Source organism: Danio rerio, chromosome 17 (genome assembly GCF_052040795.2).
Source record: "Danio rerio strain M-AB ecotype USA chromosome 17, GRCz13ab, whole genome shotgun sequence".
Classification (NCBI taxonomy): Eukaryota; Metazoa; Chordata; class Actinopteri; order Cypriniformes; family Danionidae; genus Danio; species Danio rerio.
In genome coordinates, this window is record NC_141037.1 from 33,622,847 (window position 1) to 33,647,576 (window position 24,730).

A 24,730-nucleotide genomic window follows, 5' to 3' on the forward strand; every position below is an offset into this window, starting at 1 on the left:
GTTGATCCTGGACCATCAAGATAAAAATTCACTGATGTTGATCCTGGACCATCAAGAAAAAAATTCACTGAAATTAAAATCTACATTTTAATTTTGATGGTCCAGGATCAACATCACTAAATTTTAATCTTGATGGTCCAGGATCAACATCAAGATTTAAATATACTGTAGTTGATCCTGGACCATCAAGATTAAAATTCAGTGATGTTGATCCTGGACCATCAAAATAAAATTCAGTGATGTTGATCCTGGACCATCAAGATAAAAATTTACTGATGTTGATCCTGGACAATCAAGATTAAAATTCAGTGATGTTGATCCTGGACCATCAAGATTAAATATTACTGATGTTGATCCTGGACCATCAAGATAAAAATTCACTGATATTGATCCTGGACCATCAAGATTTCAATTCATTGTTGTTGATTCTGGACCATCAAGATTAAAATTCAGTAATATTGATCCTGGACCATCAAGATTCAAATTCAGTGTTGTTGATCCTGGACCATCAAGATAAAAGTTCACTGATGTTGATCCTGGACCATCAAGATTAAAATTCAGTGATGTTGATCCTGGACCATCAAGATTAAAGTTCAGGGATGTTGATCCTGGACCATCAAGATTAAAATTCAGGGATGTTGATCCAGGACCATCAAAATTCAGTGATGTTGATCCTGGACCATCAAGATTCAGATTCACTAATGTTGATCCTGGACCATCAAGATTAAAATTCAGGGATGTTGATCCAGGACCATCAAGATTCAGATTCACTGATGTTGATCCTGGACCATCAAGATTCAAATTCACTGATGTTGATCCAGGACCATCTAGATGAAAATTCACTAATGTTGATCCTGGACCATCAAAATTAAAATTCACTGATGTTGATCCTGGACCATCAAGATTAAAATTCACTGATGTTGATCCTGGACCATCAAGATAAAAATTCAGTGAAGTTGATCCTGGACCATCAAGAATAAATTTCAGTGATGTTGATCCTGGACCATCAAGATTAAAATTCAGTAATGTTGATCCTGGACCATCAAGATAAAAATTCAGTGATGTTGATCCTGGACCATCAAGATTCAGATTCACTGATGTTGATCCTGGACCATCAAGATTCAAATTCACTAATGTTGATCCTGGACCATCAAGATTAAAATTCAGGGATGTTGATCCAGGACCATCAAGATTCAGATTCACTGATGTTGATCCTGGACCATCAAGATTCAAATTCACTGATGTTGATCCAGGACCATCTAGATGAAAATTCACTAATGTTGATCCTGGACCATCAAAATTAAAATTCACTGATGTTGATCCTGGACCATCAAGATTAAAATTCACTGATGTTGATCCTGGACCATCAAGATAAAAATTCAGTGAAGTTGATCCTGGACCATCAAGAATAAATTTCAGTGATGTTGATCCTGGACCATCAAGATTAAAATTCAGTAATGTTGATCCTGGACCATCAAGATAAAAATTCAGTGATGTTGATCCTGGACCATCAAGATTCAGATTCACTGATGTTGATCCTGGACCATCAAGATTCAAATTCACTGATGTTGATCCTTGACCATCAAAATTAAAATTCAGTGATGTTAATCCTGGAGCATCAAGATTAAAATTCACTGATGTTTATCCTGGACCATCAAGATTAAAATTCAGTAATGTTGATCCTGGACCATCAAGATAAAAATTCAGGGATGTTGATCCTGGACCATCAAGATTCAGATTCACTGATGTTGATCCTGGACCATCAAGATTCAAATTAACTGATGTTGATCCTGGACCATCAAAATTAAAATTCAGTGATGTTGATCCTGGACCATCAAGATTAAAATTCAGTGATGTTAATCCTGGACCATCAAGATTAAAATTCACTGATGTTGATCCTGGACCATCAAGATTCAGATTCACTGATGTTGATTCTGGACCATCAAGATAAAAGTTCACTGATGTTGATCCTGGACCATCAAGATTAAAATTCAGTGATGTTGATCCTGGACCATCAAGATTAAAGTTCAGGGATGTTGATCCTGGACCATCAAAATTAAAATTCAGTGATGTTGATCCTGGACCATCAAGATTAAAATTCAGTGATGTTAATCCTGGACCATCAAGATTAAAATTCACTGATGTTGATCCTGGACCATCAAGATTCAGATTCACTGATGTTGATCCTGGAACATCAAGATAAAAGTTCACTGATGTTGATCCTGGACCATCAAGATTAAAATTCAGTGATGTTGATCCTGGACCATCAAGATTAAAGTTCAGGGATGTTGATCCTGGACCATCAAGATTAAAATTCAGGGATGTTGATCCAGGACCATCAAGATTCAGATTCACTGATGTTGATCCTGGACCATCAAGATTCAAATTCACTGATGTTGATCCTGGACCATCAAGATTAAAATTCACTGATGTTGATCCAGGACCATCTAGATGAAAATTCACTAATGTTGATCCTGGACCATCAAAATTAAAATTCACTGATGTTGATCCTGGACCATCAAGATTAAAATTCACTGATGTTGATCCTGGACCATCAAGATAAAAATTCAGTGAAGTTGATCCTGGACCATCAAGAATAAATTTCAGTGATGTTGATCCTGGACCATCAAGATTAAAATTCAGTAATGTTGATCCTGGACCATCAAGATAAAAATTCAGTGATGTTGATCCTGGACCATCAAGATTCAGATTCACTGATGTTGATCCTGGACCATCAAGATTCAAATTCACTGATGTTGATCCTGGACCATCAAAATTAAAATTCAGTGATGTTAATCCTGGAGCATCAAGATTAAAATTCACTGATGTTTATCCTGGACCATCAAGATTAAAATTCAGTAATGTTGATCCTGGACCATCAAGATAAAAATTCAGGGATGTTAATCCTGGACCATCAAGATTAAAATTCACTGATGTTGATCCTGGACCATCAAGATTAAAATTCAGTAATGTTGATCCTGGACCATCAAGATAAAAATTTAGTGATGTTGATCCTGGACCATCAAGATTCAGATTCACTGATGTTGATCCTGGACCATCAAGATAAAAGTTCACTGATGTTTATCCTGGACCATCAAGATTAAAATTCAGTGATGTTGATCCTGGACCATCAAGATTAAAGTTCAGGGATGTTGATCCTGGACCATCAAGATTAAAATTCAGGGATGTTGATCCAGGACCATCAAAATTCAGTGATGTTGATCCTGGACCATCAAGATTCAGATTCACTAATGTTGATCCTGGACCATCAAGATTAAAATTCAGGGATGTTGATCCAGGACCATCAAGATTCAGATTCACTGATGTTGATCCTGGACCATCAAGATTCAAATTCACTGATGTTGATCCTGGACCATCAAGATTAAAATTCACTGATGTTGATCCAGGACCATCTAGATGAAAATTCACTAATGTTGATCCTGGACCATCAAAATTAAAATTCACTGATGTTGATCCTGGACCATCAAGATTAAAATTCACTGATGTTGATCCTGGACCATCAAGATAAAAATTCAGTGAAGTTGATCCTGGACCATCAAGAATAAATTTCAGTGATGTTGATCCTGGACCATCAAGATTAAAATTCAGTAATGTTGATCCTGGACCATCAAGATAAAAATTCAGGGATGTTGATCCTGGACCATCAAGATTCAGATTCACTGATGTTGATCCTGGACCATCAAGATTCAAATTCAGTGATGTTGATCCTGGACCATCAAGATTAAAATTCAGTGATGTTAATCCTGGACCATCAAGATTAAAATTCACTGATGTTGATCCTGGACCATCAAGATTAAAATTCAGTAATGTTGATCCTGGACCATCAAGATAAAAATTCAGTGATGTTGATCCTGGACCATCAAGATTCAGATTCACTGATGTTGATCCTGGACCATCAAGATTCAAAGTCACTGATGTTGATCCTGGACCATCAAAATTAAAATTCAGTGATGTTGATCCTGGACCATCAAGATTAAAATTCACTGATGTTGATCCTGTACCATCAAGATTAAAATTTAGTGATGTTGATCCTGGACCATCAAGATAAAAGTTCACGGATGTTGATCCAGGACCATCAAGATTAAAATTCAGTAATGTTGATCCTGGACCATCAAGATAAAAATTCACTGATGTTGATCCTGGACAATCAAGATTAAAATTCATTGATGTTGATCCTGGACCATCAAGATTAAAATTCACTGATGTTGATCCTGGACCATCAAAATAATATTCACTGATGTTGATCCTGGACCAGCAAGATGAATATTCACTGATGTTGATACTGGACCATCAAGATTAAACTTCAGTGATGTTGATCATGGACCATCAAGATTAAAATTTACTGATGTTGATACTAGACCATCAAGACTAAAATTCACTGATGTTGATCCTGGACCATTAAAATTAAAATTCACTGATGTTGATCCTAGACCATTAAGATTCAAATTCAGTGATGTTGATCCTGGACCATCAAGATAAAAATTCACTAATGTTGATCCTGGACCATCAAAATTAAATCTCAGTGATGTTGATCCTGGACCATCATGATTAAAATTCAGGGATGTTGATCCAGGACCATCAAGATAAAAATTCACTGATGTTGATCCTGGACCATCAAGATAAAAATTCACTGATGTTGATCCTGGACCATCAAGAAAAAAATTCACTGAAATTAAAATCTACATTTTAATTTTGATGGTCCAGGATCAACATCACTGAATTTTAATCTTGATGGTCCAGGATCAACATCAAGATTTAAATATACTGTAGTTGATCCTGGACCATCAAGATTAAAATTCAGTGATGTTGATCCTGGACCATCAAAATAAAATTCAGTGATGTTGATCCTGGACCATCAAGATAAAAATTTACTGATGTTGATCCTGGACAATCAAGATTAAAATTCAGTGATGTTGATCCTGGACCATCAAGATTAAATATTACTGATGTTGATCCTGGACCATCAAGATAAAAATTCACTGATGTTGATCCTGGACCATCAAGACTCAAATTCACTGATGTTGATCCTGGACCATCAAGATTTCAATTCATTGTTGTTGATTCTGAACCATCAAGATTAAAATTCAGTGATATTGATCCTGGACCATCAAGATTCAAATTCAGTGTTGTTGATCCTGGACCATCAAGATAAAAGTTCACTGATGTTGATCCTGGACCATCAAGATTAAAATTCAGTGATGTTGATCCTGGACCATCAAGATTAAAGTTCAGGGATGTTGATCCTGGACCATCAAGATTAAAATTCAGGGATGTTGATCCAGGACCATCAAAATTCAGTGATGTTGATCCTGGACCATCAAGATTCAGATTCACTAATGTTGATCCTGGACCATCAAGATTAAAATTCAGGGATGTTGATCCAGGACCATCAAGATTCAGATTCACTGATGTTGATCCTGGACCATCAAGATTAAAATTCACTGATGTTGATCCTGGACCATCAAGATTAAAATTCACTGATGTTGATCCAGGACCATCTAGATGAAAATTCACTAATGTTGATCCTGGACCATCAAAATTAAAATTTACTGATGTTGATCCTGGACCATCAAGATTAAAATTCACTGATGTTGATCCTGGACCATCAAGATAAAAATTCAGTGAAGTTGATCCTGGACCATCAAGAATAAATTTCAGTGATGTTGATCCTGGACCATCAAGATTAAAATTCAGTAATGTTGATCCTGGACCATCAAGATAAAAATTCAGTGATGTTGATCCTGGACCATCAAGATTCAGATTCACTGATGTTGATCCTGGACCATCAAGATTCAAATTCACTGATGTTGATCCTGGACCATCAAGATTCAGATTCACTGATGTTGATCCTGGACCATCAAGATTCAAATTCACTGATGTTGATCCTGGACCATCAAAATTAAAATTCAGTGATGTTGATCCTGGACCATCAAGATTCAGATTCACTGATGTTGATCCTGGACCATCAAGATTCAAATTCACTGATGTTGATCCTGGACCATCAAAATTAAAATTCAGTGATGTTGATCCTGGACCATCAAGATTAAAATTCAGTAGGGATGTAACGGTATCAGAATTTCACGGTACGGTAATACCTCGGTATGAATGTCACGGTACGGTATTTATTGAATCATTTACAGGAAAAAAAAAACTTTTGAAAATACTCCAAAAAAGTTCCAAAAGTGTCAATGACATACAAATTAGCCATCTATCTGTTAGCTTTGAAACAGGAACTTCAATTTTAATAACAAAAAATTATTAAACCATGTAAAAAAATAAAGTTTCAATTTAGTATTGTTGAAAACTCATCACATTTAACATTTAATCACTCACTTAGATAGAGATGGGTTTAAAGGAAAATTATCATATAACTATAATCTGGTAAAAGCTGGGATCTCTGGGTATTTACAATGTCCCCTGCAACAGAAAAAACCCCTCTCATTTGGGACTGAGGTTTCTGGGACAAGAGAGATATGACTTGGCCCATGTTGACAGCAGTGGGTAACGTTGTGCATTGTCTTTCCCCCACTTGAGAAGACAAACCATGAGTGAGATAGAGGTCTCTTTGCGGTACAAGTCAATGTCTGCATCAATCTGAACAGTGTGCTGTGTTTCTGCAGTCCCCATGACTGTTATTAGTCGTATTCCCCAATTTGCAGGCACGTGCACACATAGGGCTCAACCTGTGCAGTGCACATGCCCTTTTTAGTCTTGGATAGAAAATGCCCTTCCAAAACGATCAAAAGTGCCCCCGCGACGCGACACAACCTCCGTCCAGTCCAGCCCTTCAGTAGGCGCGCTCAACCCCCCCTCGGCGCTTTACAATACGCGCGCCACAACACAGCTGATCAGAACGCGCGCGACAGCACCGCTATTCAGCACGCGCGCGGCGAAAACACCCGCTTTAGGTTCGATCATTTCCATCTTTTTTTTCATCTCCGCTACTAGCAGCACACTCCATTTCCGCATTACTGGATCTGTAGCGATAACAGACCGCAAAGGATTATGGCCACGCCGGGGCTGATGGGAAATGAAGTTTCAGCCACCTCCCGTTCGCTTCATTCGCCTGAGCAAATTTTCTCAGAAGACCTATAGTTTTACCGAGTCATGCGACTTCGGTAATATCGAAATTTAATATTGCGGTATGACGGTATTTACAATACCGTTACATCCCTAAAATTCAGTGATGTTAATCCTGGACCATCAAGATTAAAATTCACTGATGTTGATCCTGGACCATCAAGATTAAAATTCAGTAATGTTGATCCTGGACCATCAAGATAAAAATTCAGTGATGTTGATCCTGGACCATCAAGATTAAATATTACTGATGTTGATCCTGGACCATCAAGATAAAAATTCACTGATGTTGATCCTGGACCATCAAGACTCAAATTCACTGATGTTGATCCTGGACCATCAAGATTTCAATTCATTGTTGTTGATTCTGAACCATCAAGATTAAAATTCAGTGATATTGATCCTGGACCATCAAGATTCAAATTCAGTGTTGTTGATCCTGGACCATCAAGATAAAAGTTCACTGATGTTGATCCTGGACCATCAAGATTAAAATTCAGTGATGTTGATCCTGGACCATCAAGATTAAAGTTCAGGGATGTTGATCCTGGACCATCAAGATTAAAATTCAGGGATGTTGATCCAGGACCATCAAAATTCAGTGATGTTGATCCTGGACCATCAAGATTCAGATTCACTAATGTTGATCCTGGACCATCAAGATTAAAATTCAGGGATGTTGATCCAGGACCATCAAGATTCAGATTCACTGATGTTGATCCTGGACCATCAAGATTAAAATTCACTGATGTTGATCCTGGACCATCAAGATTAAAATTCACTGATGTTGATCCAGGACCATCTAGATGAAAATTCACTAATGTTGATCCTGGACCATCAAAATTAAAATTTACTGATGTTGATCCTGGACCATCAAGATTAAAATTCACTGATGTTGATCCTGGACCATCAAGATAAAAATTCAGTGAAGTTGATCCTGGACCATCAAGAATAAATTTCAGTGATGTTGATCCTGGACCATCAAGATTAAAATTCAGTAATGTTGATCCTGGACCATCAAGATAAAAATTCAGTGATGTTGATCCTGGACCATCAAGATTCAGATTCACTGATGTTGATCCTGGACCATCAAGATTCAAATTCACTGATGTTGATCCTGGACCATCAAGATTCAGATTCACTGATGTTGATCCTGGACCATCAAGATTCAAATTCACTGATGTTGATCCTGGACCATCAAAATTAAAATTCAGTGATGTTGATCCTGGACCATCAAGATTCAGATTCACTGATGTTGATCCTGGACCATCAAGATTCAAATTCACTGATGTTGATCCTGGACCATCAAAATTAAAATTCAGTGATGTTGATCCTGGACCATCAAGATTAAAATTCAGTAGGGATGTAACGGTATCAGAATTTCACGGTACGGTAATACCTCGGTATGAATGTCACGGTACGGTATTTATTGAATCATTTACAGGAAAAAAAAAACTTTTGAAAATACTCCAAAAAAGTTCCAAAAGTGTCAATGACATACAAATTAGCCATCTATCTGTTAGCTTTGAAACAGGAACTTCAATTTTAATAACAAAAAATTATTAAACCATGTAAAAAAATAAAGTTTCAATTTAGTATTGTTGAAAACTCATCACATTTAACATTTAATCACTCACTTAGATAGAGATGGGTTTAAAGGAAAATTATCATATAACTATAATCTGGTAAAAGCTGGGATCTCTGGGTATTTACAATGTCCCCTGCAACAGAAAAAACCCCTCTCATTTGGGACTGAGGTTTCTGGGACAAGAGAGATATGACTTGGCCCATGTTGACAGCAGTGGGTAACGTTGTGCATTGTCTTTCCCCCACTTGAGAAGACAAACCATGAGTGAGATAGAGGTCTCTTTGCGGTACAAGTCAATGTCTGCATCAATCTGAACAGTGTGCTGTGTTTCTGCAGTCCCCATGACTGTTATTAGTCGTATTCCCCAATTTGCAGGCACGTGCACACATAGGGCTCAACCTGTGCAGTGCACATGCCCTTTTTAGTCTTGGATAGAAAATGCCCTTCCAAAACGATCAAAAGTGCCCCCGCGACGCGACACAACCTCCGTCCAGTCCAGCCCTTCAGTAGGCGCGCTCAACCCCCCCTCGGCGCTTTACAATACGCGCGCCACAACACAGCTGATCAGAACGCGCGCGACAGCACCGCTATTCAGCACGCGCGCGGCGAAAACACCCGCTTTAGGTTCGATCATTTCCATCTTTTTTTTCATCTCCGCTACTAGCAGCACACTCCATTTCCGCATTACTGGATCTGTAGCGATAACAGACCGCAAAGGATTATGGCCACGCCGGGGCTGATGGGAAATGAAGTTTCAGCCACCTCCCGTTCGCTTCATTCGCCTGAGCAAATTTTCTCAGAAGACCTATAGTTTTACCGAGTCATGCGACTTCGGTAATATCGAAATTTAATATTGCGGTATGACGGTATTTACAATACCGTTACATCCCTAAAATTCAGTGATGTTAATCCTGGACCATCAAGATTAAAATTCACTGATGTTGATCCTGGACCATCAAGATTAAAATTCAGTAATGTTGATCCTGGACCATCAAGATAAAAATTCAGTGATGTTGATCCTGGACCATCAAGATTCAGATTCACTGATGTTGATCCTGGACCATCAAGATTCAAAGTCACTGATGTTGATCCTGGACCATCAAAATTAAAATTCAGTGATGTTGATCCTGGACCATCAAGATTAAAATTCACTGATGTTGATCCTGTACCATCAAGATTAAAATTTAGTGATGTTGATCCTGGACCATCAAGATAAAAGTTCACGGATGTTGATCCAGGACCATCAAGATTAAAATTCAGTAATGTTGATCCTGGACCATCAAGATAAAAATTCACTGATGTTGATCCTGGACAATCAAGATTAAAATTCATTGATGTTGATCCTGGACCATCAAGATTAAAATTCACTAATGTTGATCCTGGACCATCAAGATTCAGATTCACTGATGTTGATCCTGGACCATCAAGAGTCAAATTCACTGATGTTGATCCTGGACCATCAAGATTAAAATTCAGTGATGTTGATTCTGGACCATCAAGATTAAAATTCAGTGATGTTGATCCTGGACCATCAAGATTAAAGTTCACTGATGTTGATCATGGACCATCAAGATTCAAATTCAGGGATGTTGATCCTGGACCATCAAGATTAAAATTCAGGGATGTTGATCCTGGACCATCAAGATTAAAGTTCACTGATGTTGATCATGGACCATCAAGATTCAAATTCAGGGATGTTGATCCTGGACCATCAAGATTAAAATTCAGGGATGTTGATCCTGGACCATCAAGATTAAAATTCAGTGATGTTGATCCTGGACCATCAAGATTAAAGTTCAGGGATGTTGATCCTGGACCATCAAGATTAAAATTCAGGGATGTTGATCCAGGACCATCAAAATTCAGTGATGTTGATCCTGGACCATCAAGATTCAGATTCACTAATGTTGATCCTGGACCATCAAGATTAAAATTCAGGGATGTTGATCCAGGACCATCAAGATTCAGATTCACTGATGTTGATCCTGGACCATCAAGATTAAAATTCACTGATGTTGATCCTGGACCATCAAGATTAAAATTCACTGATGTTGATCCAGGACCATCTAGATGAAAATTCACTAATGTTGATCCTGGACCATCAAAATTAAAATTCACTGATGTTGATCCTGGACCATCAAGATTAAAATTCACTGATGTTGATCCTGGACCATCAAGATAAAAATTCAGTGAAGTTGATCATGGACCATCAAGAATAAATTTCAGTGATGTTGATCCTGGACCATCAAGATTAAAATTCAGTAATGTTGATCCTGGACCATCAAGATAAAAATTCAGTGATGTTGATCCTGGACCATCAAGATTCAGATTCACTGATGTTGATCCTGGACCATCAAGATTCAAATTCACTGATGTTGATCCTGGACCATCAAAATTAAAATTCAGTGATGTTAATCCTGGAGCATCAAGATTAAAATTCACTGATGTTTATCCTGGACCATCAAGATTAAAATTCAGTAATGTTGATCCTGGACCATCAAGATAAAAATTCAGGGATGTTGATCCTGGACCATCAAGATTCAGATTCACTGATGTTGATCCTGGACCATCAAGATTCAAATTCACTGATGTTGATCCTGGACCATCAAAATTAAAATTCAGTGATGTTGATCCTGGACCATCAAGATTAAAATTCAGTGATGTTAATCCTGGACCATCAAGATTAAAATTCACTGATGTTGATCCTGGACCATCAAGATAAAAATTCAGTGATGTTGATCCTGGACCATCAAGATTCAGATTCACTGATGTTGATCCTGGACCATCAAGATTCAAAGTCACTGATGTTGATCCTGGACCATCAAAATTAAAATTCAGTGATGTTGATCCTGGACCATCAATATTAAAATTCACTGATGTTGATCCTGTACCATCAAGATTAAAATTTAGTGATGTTGATCCTGGACCATCAAGATAAAAGTTCACGGATGTTGATCCAGGACCATCAAGATTAAAATTCAGTAATGTTGATCCTGGACCATCAAGATAAAAATTCACTGATGTTGATCCTGGACAATCAAGATTAAAATTCATTGATGTTGATCCTGGACCATCAAGATTAAAAATCACTAATGTTGATCCTGGACCATCAAGATTCAGATTCACTGATGTTGATCCTGGACCATCAAGATAAAAATTCAGTGATGTTGATCCTGGACCAACAATATTAAATTTCAGTGATGTTGATTCTGGACCATCAATATTAAAATTCACTGATGTTGATCCTGGACCATCAAGATTAAAATTCACTGATGTTGATCCTGGACCATCAAGATTAAAATTCAGTGATGTTGATCCTGGACCATCAAGATTAAAATTCAGTGATGTTGATCCTGGACCATCAAGATAAAAGTTCACTGATGTTGATCCTGGACCATCAAGATTAAATTTCAGTGATGTTGATACTGGACCATCAAGATAAAGGTTCACAAATGTTGATCCTGGACCATCAAATGTAAAATTCAGTGATGTTGATCCTGGACCATCAAGATTAAAATTCACTGATGTTGATCCTGGACCATCAAGATAAAAATTCAGTGATGTTGATCCTAGACCAACAAGATTAAATTTCAGTGATGTTGATCCTGGACCATCAAGATTAAAATTCAGTAATGTTGATCCTGGACCTTCAAGATTCAGATTCACTGATGTTGATCCTGGACCATCAAGATTCAAATTCACTGATGTTGATCCTGGACCATCAAGATTCAGATTCACTGATGTTGATCCTGGACCATCAAGATTCAAATTCACTGATGTTGATCCTGGACCAACAATATTAAATTTCAGTGATGTTGATCCTGGACCATCAATATTAAAATTCACTGATGTTGATCCTGGACCATCAAGATTAAAATTCACTGATGTTGATCCTGGACCATCAAGATTAAAATTCAATGATGTTGATCCTGGACCATCAAGATTAAAATTCAGTGATGTTGATCCTGGACCATCAAGATTAAAATTCAGTGATGTTGATCCTGGACCATCAAGATAAAAGTTCACTGATGTTGATCCTGGACCATCAAGATTAAAATTCAGTGATGTTGATACTGGAATATCAAGATTAAAATTCACTAATGTTGATCCTGGACCATCAAGATTCAAATTCACTGATGTTGATCCTGGACCATCAAGATTAAAATTCAGTAATGTTGATCCTGGACCATCAAAATTAAAATTCAGTGATGTTGATCCTGGACCATCAAGATTAAAATTCACTGTTGTTGATCCTGGACCATCAAGATTAAAATTCAGTAATGTTGATCCTGGACCATCAAGATAAAAATTCACTGATGTTGATCCTGGACCATCAAGATTCAAATTCACTGATGTTGATCCTGGACCATCAAGATTCAGATTCACTGATGTTGATCCTGGACCATCAAGATTCAAATTCACTGATGTTGATCCTGGACCAACAATATTAAATTTCAGTGATGTTGATCCTGGACCATCAATATTAAAATTCACTGATGTTGATCCTGGACCATCAAGATTAAAATTCACTGATGTTGATCCTGGACCATCAAGATTAAAATTCAATGATGTTGATCCTGGACCATCAAGATTAAAATTCAGTGATGTTGATCCTGGACCATCAAGATTAAAATTCAGTGATGTTGATCCTGGACCATCAAGATAAAAGTTCACTGATGTTGATCCTGGACCATCAAGATTAAAATTCAGTGATGTTGATACTGGAATATCAAGATTAAAATTCACTAATGTTGATCCTGGACCATCAAGATTCAAATTCACTGATGTTGATCCTGGACCATCAAGATTAAAATTCAGTAATGTTGATCCTGGACCATCAAAATTAAAATTCAGTGATGTTGATCCTGGACCATCAAGATTAAAATTCACTGTTGTTGATCCTGGACCATCAAGATTAAAATTCAGTAATGTTGATCCTGGACCATCAAGATAAAAATTCAGTGATGTTGATCCTGGACCATCAAGATTCAGATTCACTGATGTTGATCCTGGATCATCAAGATTAAAGATCAGTGATGTTGATCCTGGACCATCAAGATTAAAATTCAGTGATGTTGATCCTGGATCATCAAGATTAAAGTTCACTGATGTTGATCATGGACCATCAAGATTGAAATTCAGTGATGTTGATCCTGGACCATCAAGATTAAAATTCAGGGATGTTGATCCTGGACCAACAAGATTAAAATTCAGGGATGTTGATCCTGGACCATCAAGATTCAGATTCACTGATGTTGATCCTGGATCATCAAGATTAAAGATCAGTGATGTTGATCCTGGACAATCAAGATTAAAATTCAGTGATGTTGATCATGGACCATCAAGATAAAGGTTTACTAATGTTGATCCTGGACCATCAAAATTAAAATTCAGTGATGTTGATCCTGGACCATCACGATTAAAATTCAATGATGTTGATCCTGGACCATCAAGATTGAAATTCAGTGATGTTGATCCTGGACCATCAAGATTAAAATTTAGTGATGTTGATCCTGGACCATCAAGATAAAAGTTCACGGATTTTGATCCAGGACCATCAAGATTAAAATTCAGTAATGTTGATCCAGGACCATCAAGATAAAAATTCTGTGATGTTGATCCTAGACCATCAAGATTAAAATTCACTAATGTTGATCCTGGACCATCAAGATTTAGATTCACTGATGTTGATCCTGGACCATCAAGATTAAAATTTACTGTTGTTGATCCTGGACCATCAAGATTAAAATTCAGTAATGTTGATCCTGGATCATCAAGATAAAAATTTGGTGATGTTGACCCTGGACCATCAAGTTTCAGATTCACTGATGTTGATCCTGGACCATCAAGATTCAAATTCACTGATGTTGATCCTGGACCATCAAGATTAAAATTCAGTAATGTTGATCCTGGACCATCAAAATTAAAATTCAGTGATGTTGATCCTGGACCATCAAGATTAAAATTCAGTGATGTTGATCCTGGACCATCAAGATTAAAATTCAATGATTTTGATCCTGGACCATCAAGATTAAAATTCAGTGATGTTGATCCTGGACCATCAAGATTAAAGTTCACTGATGTTGATCATGGACCATCAAGATTCAAATTCAGGGATGTTGATCCTGGACCATCAAGATTAAAATTCAGGGATGTTGATCCTGGACCATCAAGATTAAAATTCAGTGATGTTGATCCTGGACCATCAAGATAAAGGTTCACTAATGTTGATCCTGGACCATCAAAATTAAAATTCAGTGATGTTGATCCTGGACCATCAAGATAAAAATTCAGTGATGTTGATCCTGGACCAACAATATTAAATTTCAGTGATGTTGATCCTGGACCATCAATATAAAAATTCACTGATGTTGATCCTGGACCATCAAGATTAAAATTCACTGATGTTGATCCTGGACCATCAAGATTAAAATTCAATGATGTTGATCCTGGACCATCAAGATTAAAATTTAGTGATGTTGATCCTGGACCATCAAGATTAAAATTCAGTGATGTTGATCCTGGACCATCAAGATAAAAGTTCACTGATGTTGATCCTGGACCATCAAGATAAAGGTTCACAAATGTTGATCCTGGACCATCAAATTTAAAATTCAGTGATGTTGATCCTGGACCATCAAGATAAAAATTCAGTGATGTTGATCCTAGACCAACAAGATTAAATTTCAGTGATGTTGATCCTGGACCATCAAGATTAAAATTCAGTAATGTTGATCCTGGACCATCAAGATAAAAATTCAGTGATGTTGATCCTGGACCTTCAAGATTCAGATTCACTGATGTTGATCCTGGACCATCAAGATTCAAATTCACTGATGTTGATCCTGGACCATCAAAATTCAAATTCAGTGATGTTGATCCAGGACCATCAAGATTAAAATTCAGTGATGTTGATCCTGGACAATCAAGATTCAGATTCACTGATGTTGATACTGGACCATCAAGATTCAAATTCACTGATGTTGTTCCTGGACCATCAAGATTAAAATTCACTAATATTGATCCTGGACCATCAAGATTCAGATTCACTGATGTTGATCCTGGACCATCAAGATTCAAATTCACTGATGTTGATCCTGGACCATCAAGATTAAAATTTATTTATGTTGATCCTGGACCATCAAGATAAAAGTTCACGGATGTTGATCCAGGACCATCAAAATTAAAATTCAGTGATGTTGATCCTGGACCATCAAGATTAAAATTCAGGGATGTTGATCCTGGACCATCAAGATTAAAATTCAGTGATGTTGATCCTGGACCATCAAGATAAAGGTTCACTAATGTTGATCCTGGACCATCAAAATTAAAATTCAGTGATGTTGATCCTGGACCATCAAGATAAAAATTCAGTGATGTTGATCCTGGACCAACAATATTAAATTTCAGTGATGTTGATCCTGGACTATGAAGGTAATTCAGTTGCGAAACTCGAGAGCTTGCAAATGTAAATGTGAGCACTTGTGATAATAATATTTGTATGTGTAGGTTGAAATGTACACTTACAGCTCTGATGTGAACAGCTGAAATCCTCGATTTGCACACACACACAACAATCCACACACTTGTGTTTTAAATTGGAAGTTGCAGATTAATAGTTGTGCATTTGTAAAATGTCATTCACAAATACAAAGTGACAGACACACGTGTGCAAGGCAAATTTGATTGCATCTCCATTCTACAACCACAGGTCGGCACTCACAACCTCTCAGATTCGTCAGTACAACTACAAATCTCCCGCGCTCTGACTTTTGCTACACATCTCCCGCGATCTCTGTAGCAGAACTCATCTGTGCACTCGCAGATGCAGAGGCGTGAGCAGCGCGGGGCGGGGGAGGGGCGGGGGAGGGGCGCGGCAGGTGTAAAGCTGTTTGATTGGCTGATGCCTGACCAATGAACAATGCCAGCAGCCAAGAGGACTGAGGTGCAAAATAATCATTTCCCACGATTATTTCATTAGTTAGGGTTTATTTAAACTCTTTTCTGAAGAGATTCTTGTTAAAAATCATAAATTCTGTGGAAATGTACATACCAGTAAAAGAGCAGCAAAGCCAGTTTATTGGCTAGAGCCAGCCAATGAGATGGGGCGTTTCTGTTTGTCACCACACAGGGCAGCTCACGTTGTTGGAGGCCTCGGGCAATCAGAGGGTAAGTTATGATTTTTAATAATTATCTATATGTTCAATACTGTTAGCTAAGCTAAGGACTGTGCTGGGTGCTTCTCTTGTTTGTTTCTTATATAAGAAAACAGTTATGAGTTATGTAGGAGCTGCTTTCTATCATGTTATATGGTTCTAAAGATACGATTCAACCCACATGAAATAAGTTGTAATAGTATTTATAGTAGATAATATTACGTTTTTGAACCATACTAACTATAATAAACTGTATTATACTGTATATTTTGCAGTATCTACAACTTTGTTAATGAATGCAACAGCACACTGTAGTATTAACTAGCATAAACTTTAATAAATTGAAGTATACTTTATATGTAAAACCTAATACATTTTAAAGCAGTTTCATTTCTTTCTGATTTATACATCTACATGCATTACATCTGATTTAGGTCCACAACTTGCATCCTTCAACATGATATGTGTGTTCAAAGGAAGAGCAACTAGGTGAGGGAGACAGTGTCCATCGCTCAGCTGAGGGTCCACTTTGAGCATCTCATCTGCAGGGTTAAGCAACATAAGCTGAACAGTCATCATCTCTCTCTATTATAGCGAGCATCAACCAGCTTTACACAATGGCTTGCTTTCTGACCATTAGTAAAGGCTTGAGCAAAGTATTAAAGAGGAGATAACATTTGATGGGTAATGATGAAGTTGGATTTACCACCTCCATCTCATTATGAACAAGGAAAAACCCTGAAATATTTCAATACAAGTAACTAGACATTTGCACTGCACTTATTTGGACTGTAAATTTTATTTGACAAATAACATTCCCTTACAGAACAGGTGTCAAACTCAGTTCCTGGAGGGCTGCAGCTTTGCAAAGTTTAGTTCTAACCCTAATTAAACACACCTGATCAAACTAAATGAGTCCTTCAGGTTTGTTTGAAACTTTCACTTGAGTGTGTTGAAGCAGGGTTGCAACTAAAAACGTGCAGGGTTACGGCCCTCCAGGAACTGAGTTTGACACCCCTGCCTTACAGTAAAGTGTAAAAATACTACATTAAACAATTATCAAAATAAAAGTTGTGTGTGTGGGTGAGTGTGTGTTTTGTTCAAATCTGTAGTCATCTTGGCAGGTAAAAAGAGAAAACAAATGGTCGGCTTCCTCTTGAACGATCTGAATCATTTTGAAGTGTTTGTAGATGAGCTGGATCATCATGTCATCTTTAGCATAAATAACATCCTATTCAAGCTATGCAGCTTCTCTGAGTTCCTCATCGACTTGAAACATGCTGATCTCTCCTGTCACTCCATCCTTACAGGAAACTGAGAAATAACCTATAGTTAGTAACGTTCATAATTAAAAAAGTGATATAAAGGACACACTGTACACAAACATGTAAATAGATAGATGGATAGATAGATATGATGCAGGTTATAATAACAAAAACCGGTATGATCTGTAAGAAACTGAAACGCCTAGTGTTATTTTTAATTGCTATTAATGTGTGTGTAAATATACTTCAATTTATTAAAGTTTATGCTAGTTAATACTACAGTGTGCTGTTGCATTCATTAACAAAGTTGTAGATACTGCAGTATATACAGTATAATACAGTTTATTATAGTTAGTATGGTTCAAAAACGTACTATTATTTACTATAAATACTATTACAACTTCTTATTTCATGTGGGTTGAATCGTATCTTTAGAACCATATAACATGATAGAAAGCAGCTCCTACATAACTCATAACTGTTTTCTTATATAAGAAACAAACAAGAGAAGCACCCAGCACAGTCCTCAGCTTAGCTAACAGTATTGAACATATAGATAATTATTAAAAATCATAACTTACCCTCTGATTGCTCGAGGCCTCCAACAACGTGAGCTGCCCTGTGTGCTGACAAACAGAAACGCCCCATCTCATTGGCTGGCTCTAGCCAATAAACTGGCTTTGCTGCTCTTTTACTGGTATGTACATTTCCACAGAATTTATGATTTTTTAACAAGAATCTCTTCAGAAAAGAGTTTAAATAAACCCTAACTAATGAAATAATCGTGGGAAATGATTATTTTGCACCTCAGTCCTCTTGGCTGCTGGCATTGTTCATTGGTCAGGCATCAGCCAATCAAACAGCTTTACACCTGCCCCGCCCCTCCCCCGCCCCTCCCCCGCCCCGCGCTGCTCACGCCTCTGCATCTGCGAGTGCACAGATGAGTTCTGCTACAGAGATCGCGGGAGATGTGTAGCAAAAGTCAGAGCGCGGGAGATTTGTAGTTGTACTGACGAATCTGAGAGGTTGTGAGTGCCGACCTGTGGTTGTAGAATGGAGATGCAATCAAATTTGCCTTGCACACGTGTGTCTGTCACTTTGTATTTGTGAATGACATTTTACAAATGCACAACTATTAATCTGCAACTTCCAATTTAAAACACAAGTGTGTGGATTGTTGTGTGTGTGTGCAAATCGAGGATTTCAGCTGTTCACATCAGAGCTGTAAGTGTACATTTCAACCTACACATACAAATATTATTATCACAAGTGCTCACATTTACATTTGCAAGCTCTCGAGTTTCGCAACTGAATTACCTTCATACTGGACCATCAATATTAAAATTCACTGATGTTGATCCTGGACCATCAAGATTAAAATTCACTGATGTTGATCCTGGACCATCAAGATTAAAATTCAATGATGTTGATCCTGGACCATCAAGATTAAAATTTAGTGATGTTGATCCTGGACCATCAAGATTAAAATTCAGTGATGTTGATCCTGGACCATCAAGATAAAAGTTCACTGATGTTGATCCTGGACCATCAAGATTAAAATTCAGTGATGTTGATCCTGGACCATCAAGATTAAAATTCACTGATGTTGATCCTGGACCATCAAGATAAAAATTCAGTGATGTTGATCCTAGACCAACAAGATTAAATTTCAGTGATGTTGATCCTGGACCATCAAGATTAAAATTCAGTAATGTTGATCCTGGACCATCAAGATAAAAATTCAGTGATGTTGATCCTGGACCTTCAAGATTCAGATTCACTGATGTTGATCCTGGACCATCAAGATTCAAATTCACTGATGTTGATCCTGGACCATCAAAATTCAAATTCAGTGATGTTGATCCAGGACCATCAAGATTCAGATTCACTGATGTTGATACTGGACCATCAAGATTCAAATTCACTGATGTTGAACCTGGACCATCAAGATTAAAATTCACTAATATTGATCCTGGACCATCAAGATTCAGATTTACTGATGTTGATCCTGGACCATCAAGATTCAAATTCACTGATGTTGATCCTGGACCATCAAGATTAAAATTCAGTAATGTTGATCCTGGACCATCAAAATTAAAATTCAGTGATGTTGATCCTGGACCATCAAGATTAAAATTCACTGATGTTGATCCTGGACCATCAAGATTAAAATTCAGTAATGTTGATCCTGGACCATCAAGATTAAAATTCAGTGATGTTGATCCTGGACCATCAAGATTCAGATTCACTGATGTTGATCCTGGACCATCAAGATTCAAATTCACTGATGTTGATCCTGGACCATCAAAATTAAAATTCAGTGATGTTGATCCTGGACCATCAAGATTAAATATCACTGATGTTGATCCTGTACCATCAAGATTAAAATTTAGTGTTAATGATCCTGGACCATCAAGATAAAAGTTCACGGATGTTGATCCAGGACCATCAAGATTAAAATTCAGTGATGTTGATCCTGGACAATCAAGATTCAGATTCACTGATGTTGATACTGGACCATCAAGATTCAAATTCACTGATGTTGATCCTGGACCATCAAGATTTAAATTCACTAATGTTGATCCTGGACCATCAAGATTCAGATTTACTGATGTTGATCCTGGACCATCAAGATTAAAATTTAGTAATGTTGATCCTGGACCATCAAGATTAAAATTCAGTGATGTTGATCCTGGACCATCAAGATTAAAATTCAGTAATGTTGATCCTGGACCATCAAGATAAAAATTCAGTGATGTTGATCCTGGACAATCAAGATTCAGATTCACTGATGTTGATACTGGACCATCAAGATTCAAATTCACTGATGTTGATCCTGGACCATCAAGATTTAAATTCACTAATGTTGATCCTGGACCATCAAGATTCAGATTTACTGATGTTGATCCTGGACCATCAAGATTAAAATTTAGTAATGTTGATCCTGGACCATCAAGATTAAAATTCAGTGATGTTGATCCTGGACCATCAAGATTAAAATTCAGTAATGTTGATCCTGGACCATCAAGATTCAACATCACTGATGTTGATCCTGGACTATCAAAATTAAAATTCAGTGATGTTAATCCTGGACCATCAAGATTAAAATTCAGTAATGTTGATCCTGGACCATCTAGATAAAAATTTGGTGATGTTGATCCTGGACAATTAAGATTCAGATTCACTGATGTTGATCCCTGACCATCAAGATTAAAATTCAGTAATGTAGATCCTGGACCATCAAGATAAAAATTCAGTGATGTTGATCCTGGACCATCAAGATTAAAATTTAGTGATGTTGATCCTGGACCATCAAAATTAAAATTCAGTGATGTTGATCCTGGACCATCAAGATTAAAATTCACTGATGTTGATCCTGTACCATCAAGATTAAAATTTAGTGATGTTGATCCTGGACCATCAAGATAAAAGTTCACGGATGTTGATCCAGGACCATCAAAATTAAAATTCACTGATGTTGATCCTGGACCATCAAGATTCAAATTCACTGATGTTGATCCAGGACCATCAAAATTAAAATTCAGTGATGTTGATCCTGGACCATCAAGATTAAAATTCACTGATGTTGATCCTGGACCATCAAGATTAAAATTTAGTGATGTTGATCATGGACCATCAAGATTGAAACTCAGTGATGTTGATCCTGGACCATCAAGATTAAAATTCAGGGATGTTGATCCTGGACCATCAAGATTAAAATTCAGGGATGTTGATCCTGGACCATCAAGATTCAGATTCACTGATGTTGATCCTGGATCATCAAGATTAAAGATCAGTGATGTTGATCCTGGACCATCAAGATTAAAATTCAGCGATGTTGATCCTGGACCATCAAGATAAAGGTTCACAAATGTTGATCCTGGACCATCAAATTTAAAATTCACTGATGTTGATCCTGGACCATCAAGATTAAAATTCAGTAATGTTGATCCTGGATTATCAAAATTAAAATTCAGTGATGTTGATCCTGGACCATCAAATTTAAAATTTACTGATGTTGATCCTGGACCATCAAGATTAAAATTCAGTAATGTTGATCCTGGATTATCAAAATTAAAATTCAGTGATGTTGATCCTGGACCATCAAGATTAAAATTCACTGTTGTTGATCTTGGACCATCAAGATTAAAATTCAGTAATGTTGATCCTGGACCATCAAGATAAAAATTCAGTGATGTTGATCCTGGACCATCAAGATTCAGATTCACTGATGTTGATCCTGGACCATCAAGATTAAAATTCAGTGATGTTGATCCTGGACCAACAAGATTAAAATTCAGTGATGTTGATCCTGGACCATCAAAATTAAAATTCAGTGATGTTGATCCTGGACCATCAAGATTAAAATTCAATGATGTTGATCCTGGACCATCAAGATTAAAATTCAGTGATGTTGATCCTGGACCATCATGATTAAAGTTCACTGATGTTGATCATGGACCATCAAGATTAAAATTCAGGGATGTTGATCCTGGACCATCAAGATTAAAATTCAGTGATGTTGATCCTGGACCATCAAGATTCAGATTCTCTGATGTTGATCCTGGACCATCAAGATTCAAATTCACTGATGGTGATCCTGGACCATCAAAATTAAACGTCAGTGATGTTAATCCTGGACCATCAAGATTAAAATTCACTGATGAATTTTTACCATCAAGATAAAAATTCAGTGATGTTGATCCTGGACCATCAAGATTCAGATTCACTGATGTTGATCCTGGACCATCAAGATTAAAATTCACTGATGTTGATCATGGACCATCAAGATTAAAATTTAGTGATGTTGATCCTGGACCATCAAGATAAAAGTTTACGGATGTTGATCCAGGACCATCAAGATTCACATTCACTGATGTTGATCCTGGACAATCAAGATTAAAATTCACTAATGTTGATCCTGGACAATTAAGATTCAAATTCACTGATGTTGATCCTGGACAATCAAGATTAAAATTCACTAATGTTGATCCTGGACAATTAAGATTCAGATTCACTGATGTTGATCCTGGACCATCAAGATTCAGATTCACTGATGTTGATCCTGGACCATCAAGATTAAAATTCAGTGATGTTGATCCTGGACCATCAAGATTAAAATTCAGTGATGTTGATCCTGGACCATCAAAATTAAAATTCAGTGATGTTGATCCTGGACCATCAAGATTAAAATTCAATGATGTTGATCCTGGAACATCAAGATTAAAATTCAGTGATGTTGATCCTGGACCATCATGATTAAAGTTCACTGATGTTGATCATGGACCATCAAGATTGAAATTCAGTGATGTTGATCCTGGACCATCAAGATTAAAATTCAGGGATGTTGATCCTGGACCATCAAGATTAAAATTCAGTGATGTTGATCCTGGACCATCAAGATTCAGATTCTCTGATGTTGATCCTGGACCATCAAGATTCAAATTCACTGATGTTGATCCTGGACCATCAAAATTAAACTTCAGTGATGTTAATCCTGGACCATCAAGATTAAAATTCACTGATGAATTTTTACCATCAAGATAAAAATTCAGTGATGTTGATCCTGGACCATCAAGATTCAGATTCGCTGATGTTGATCCTGGACCATCAAGATTCAAATTCACTGATGTTGATCCTGGACCATCAAAATTAAAATTCAGTGATGTTGATCCTGGACCATCAAGATTAAAATTCACTGATGTTGATCATGGACCATCAAGATTAAAATTTAGTGATGTTGATCCTGGACCATCAAGATAAAAGTTTACGGATGTTGATCCAGGACCATCAAGATTAAAATTCAGTGATGTTGATCCTAGACAATCAAGATTCAGATTCACTGATGTTGATACTGGACCATCAAGATTCACATTCACTGATGTTGATCCTGGACAATCAAGATTAAAATTCACTAATGTTGATCCTGGACAATTAAGATTCAGATTCACTGATGTTGATCCTGGACCATCAAGATTAAAATTCTGGAATGTTGATCCTGGACCATCAAGATAAAAATTCAGTGATGTTGATCCTGGACCATCAAGATTAAAATTTAGTGATGTTGATCCTGGACCATCAAAATTAAAATTCAGTGATGTTGATCCTGGACCATCAAGATTAAAATTCACTGATGTTGATCCTGTACCATCAAGATTAAAATTTAGTGTAGTTGATCCTGGACCATCAAGATAAAACTTCACGGATGTTGATCCTGGACCATCAAAATTAAAATTCACTGATGTTGATCCTGGACCATCAAGATTCAAATTCACTGATGTTGATCCAGGACCATCAAAATTAAAATTCAGTGATGTTGATCCTGGACCATCAAGATTAAAATTCACTGATGTTGATCCTGGACCATCAAGATTAAAATTTAGTGATGTTGATCATGGACCATCAAGATTGAAATTCAGTGATGTTGATCCTGGACCATCAAGATTAAAATTCAGGGATGTTGATCCTGGACAATCAAAATTAAAATTCAGGAATGTTGATCCTGGACCATCAAGATTCAGATTCACTGATGTTGATCCTGGATCATCAAGATTAAAGATCAGTGATGTTGATCCTGGACCATTAAGATTAAAATTCAGTGATGTTGATCCTGGACCATC

The 24,730-nt window shown here is 37.1% G+C and overlaps 2 protein-coding genes and 1 long non-coding RNA gene across 15 annotated transcripts in view; 2 read left to right on the forward strand and 1 right to left on the reverse strand.

Annotated features, from left to right (window-relative positions):
• Positions 1-24,730, forward strand: part of LOC141378611 (uncharacterized) — a 150,874-nt gene that overhangs the window by 25,356 nt on the left and 100,788 nt on the right. The gene's annotated exons all lie outside the window — the stretch shown is intronic.
• On the reverse strand, positions 1,170-7,002 carry LOC147839995 (uncharacterized). Of its 3 annotated transcripts, none has more exons than XR_015945085.1 (2): positions 2,176-7,002; positions 1,170-1,886 (listed from the first exon to the last, which is right to left on the reverse strand). XR_015945085.1 is itself a non-coding variant. In XM_088651266.1 (2 exons), coding segments are annotated over exons 1-2 (924 nt in total). In that variant the 5' UTR covers positions 4,895-5,786; the 3' UTR covers positions 1,571-3,081. The 3 variants fall into 3 exon arrangements, 1 of the variants encoding a protein (XP_088507392.1); XR_015945084.1 differs by having other exon boundaries at positions 1,313-1,886; positions 1,924-7,002; XM_088651266.1 differs by having other exon boundaries at positions 1,571-4,004; positions 4,894-5,786.
• Positions 7,198-11,673, forward strand: LOC148679559 (uncharacterized). Its single transcript, XR_015945086.1, has 3 exons — positions 7,198-9,696; positions 10,166-11,063; positions 11,420-11,673. It is a non-coding gene; the product is annotated as an uncharacterized LOC148679559 (long non-coding RNA).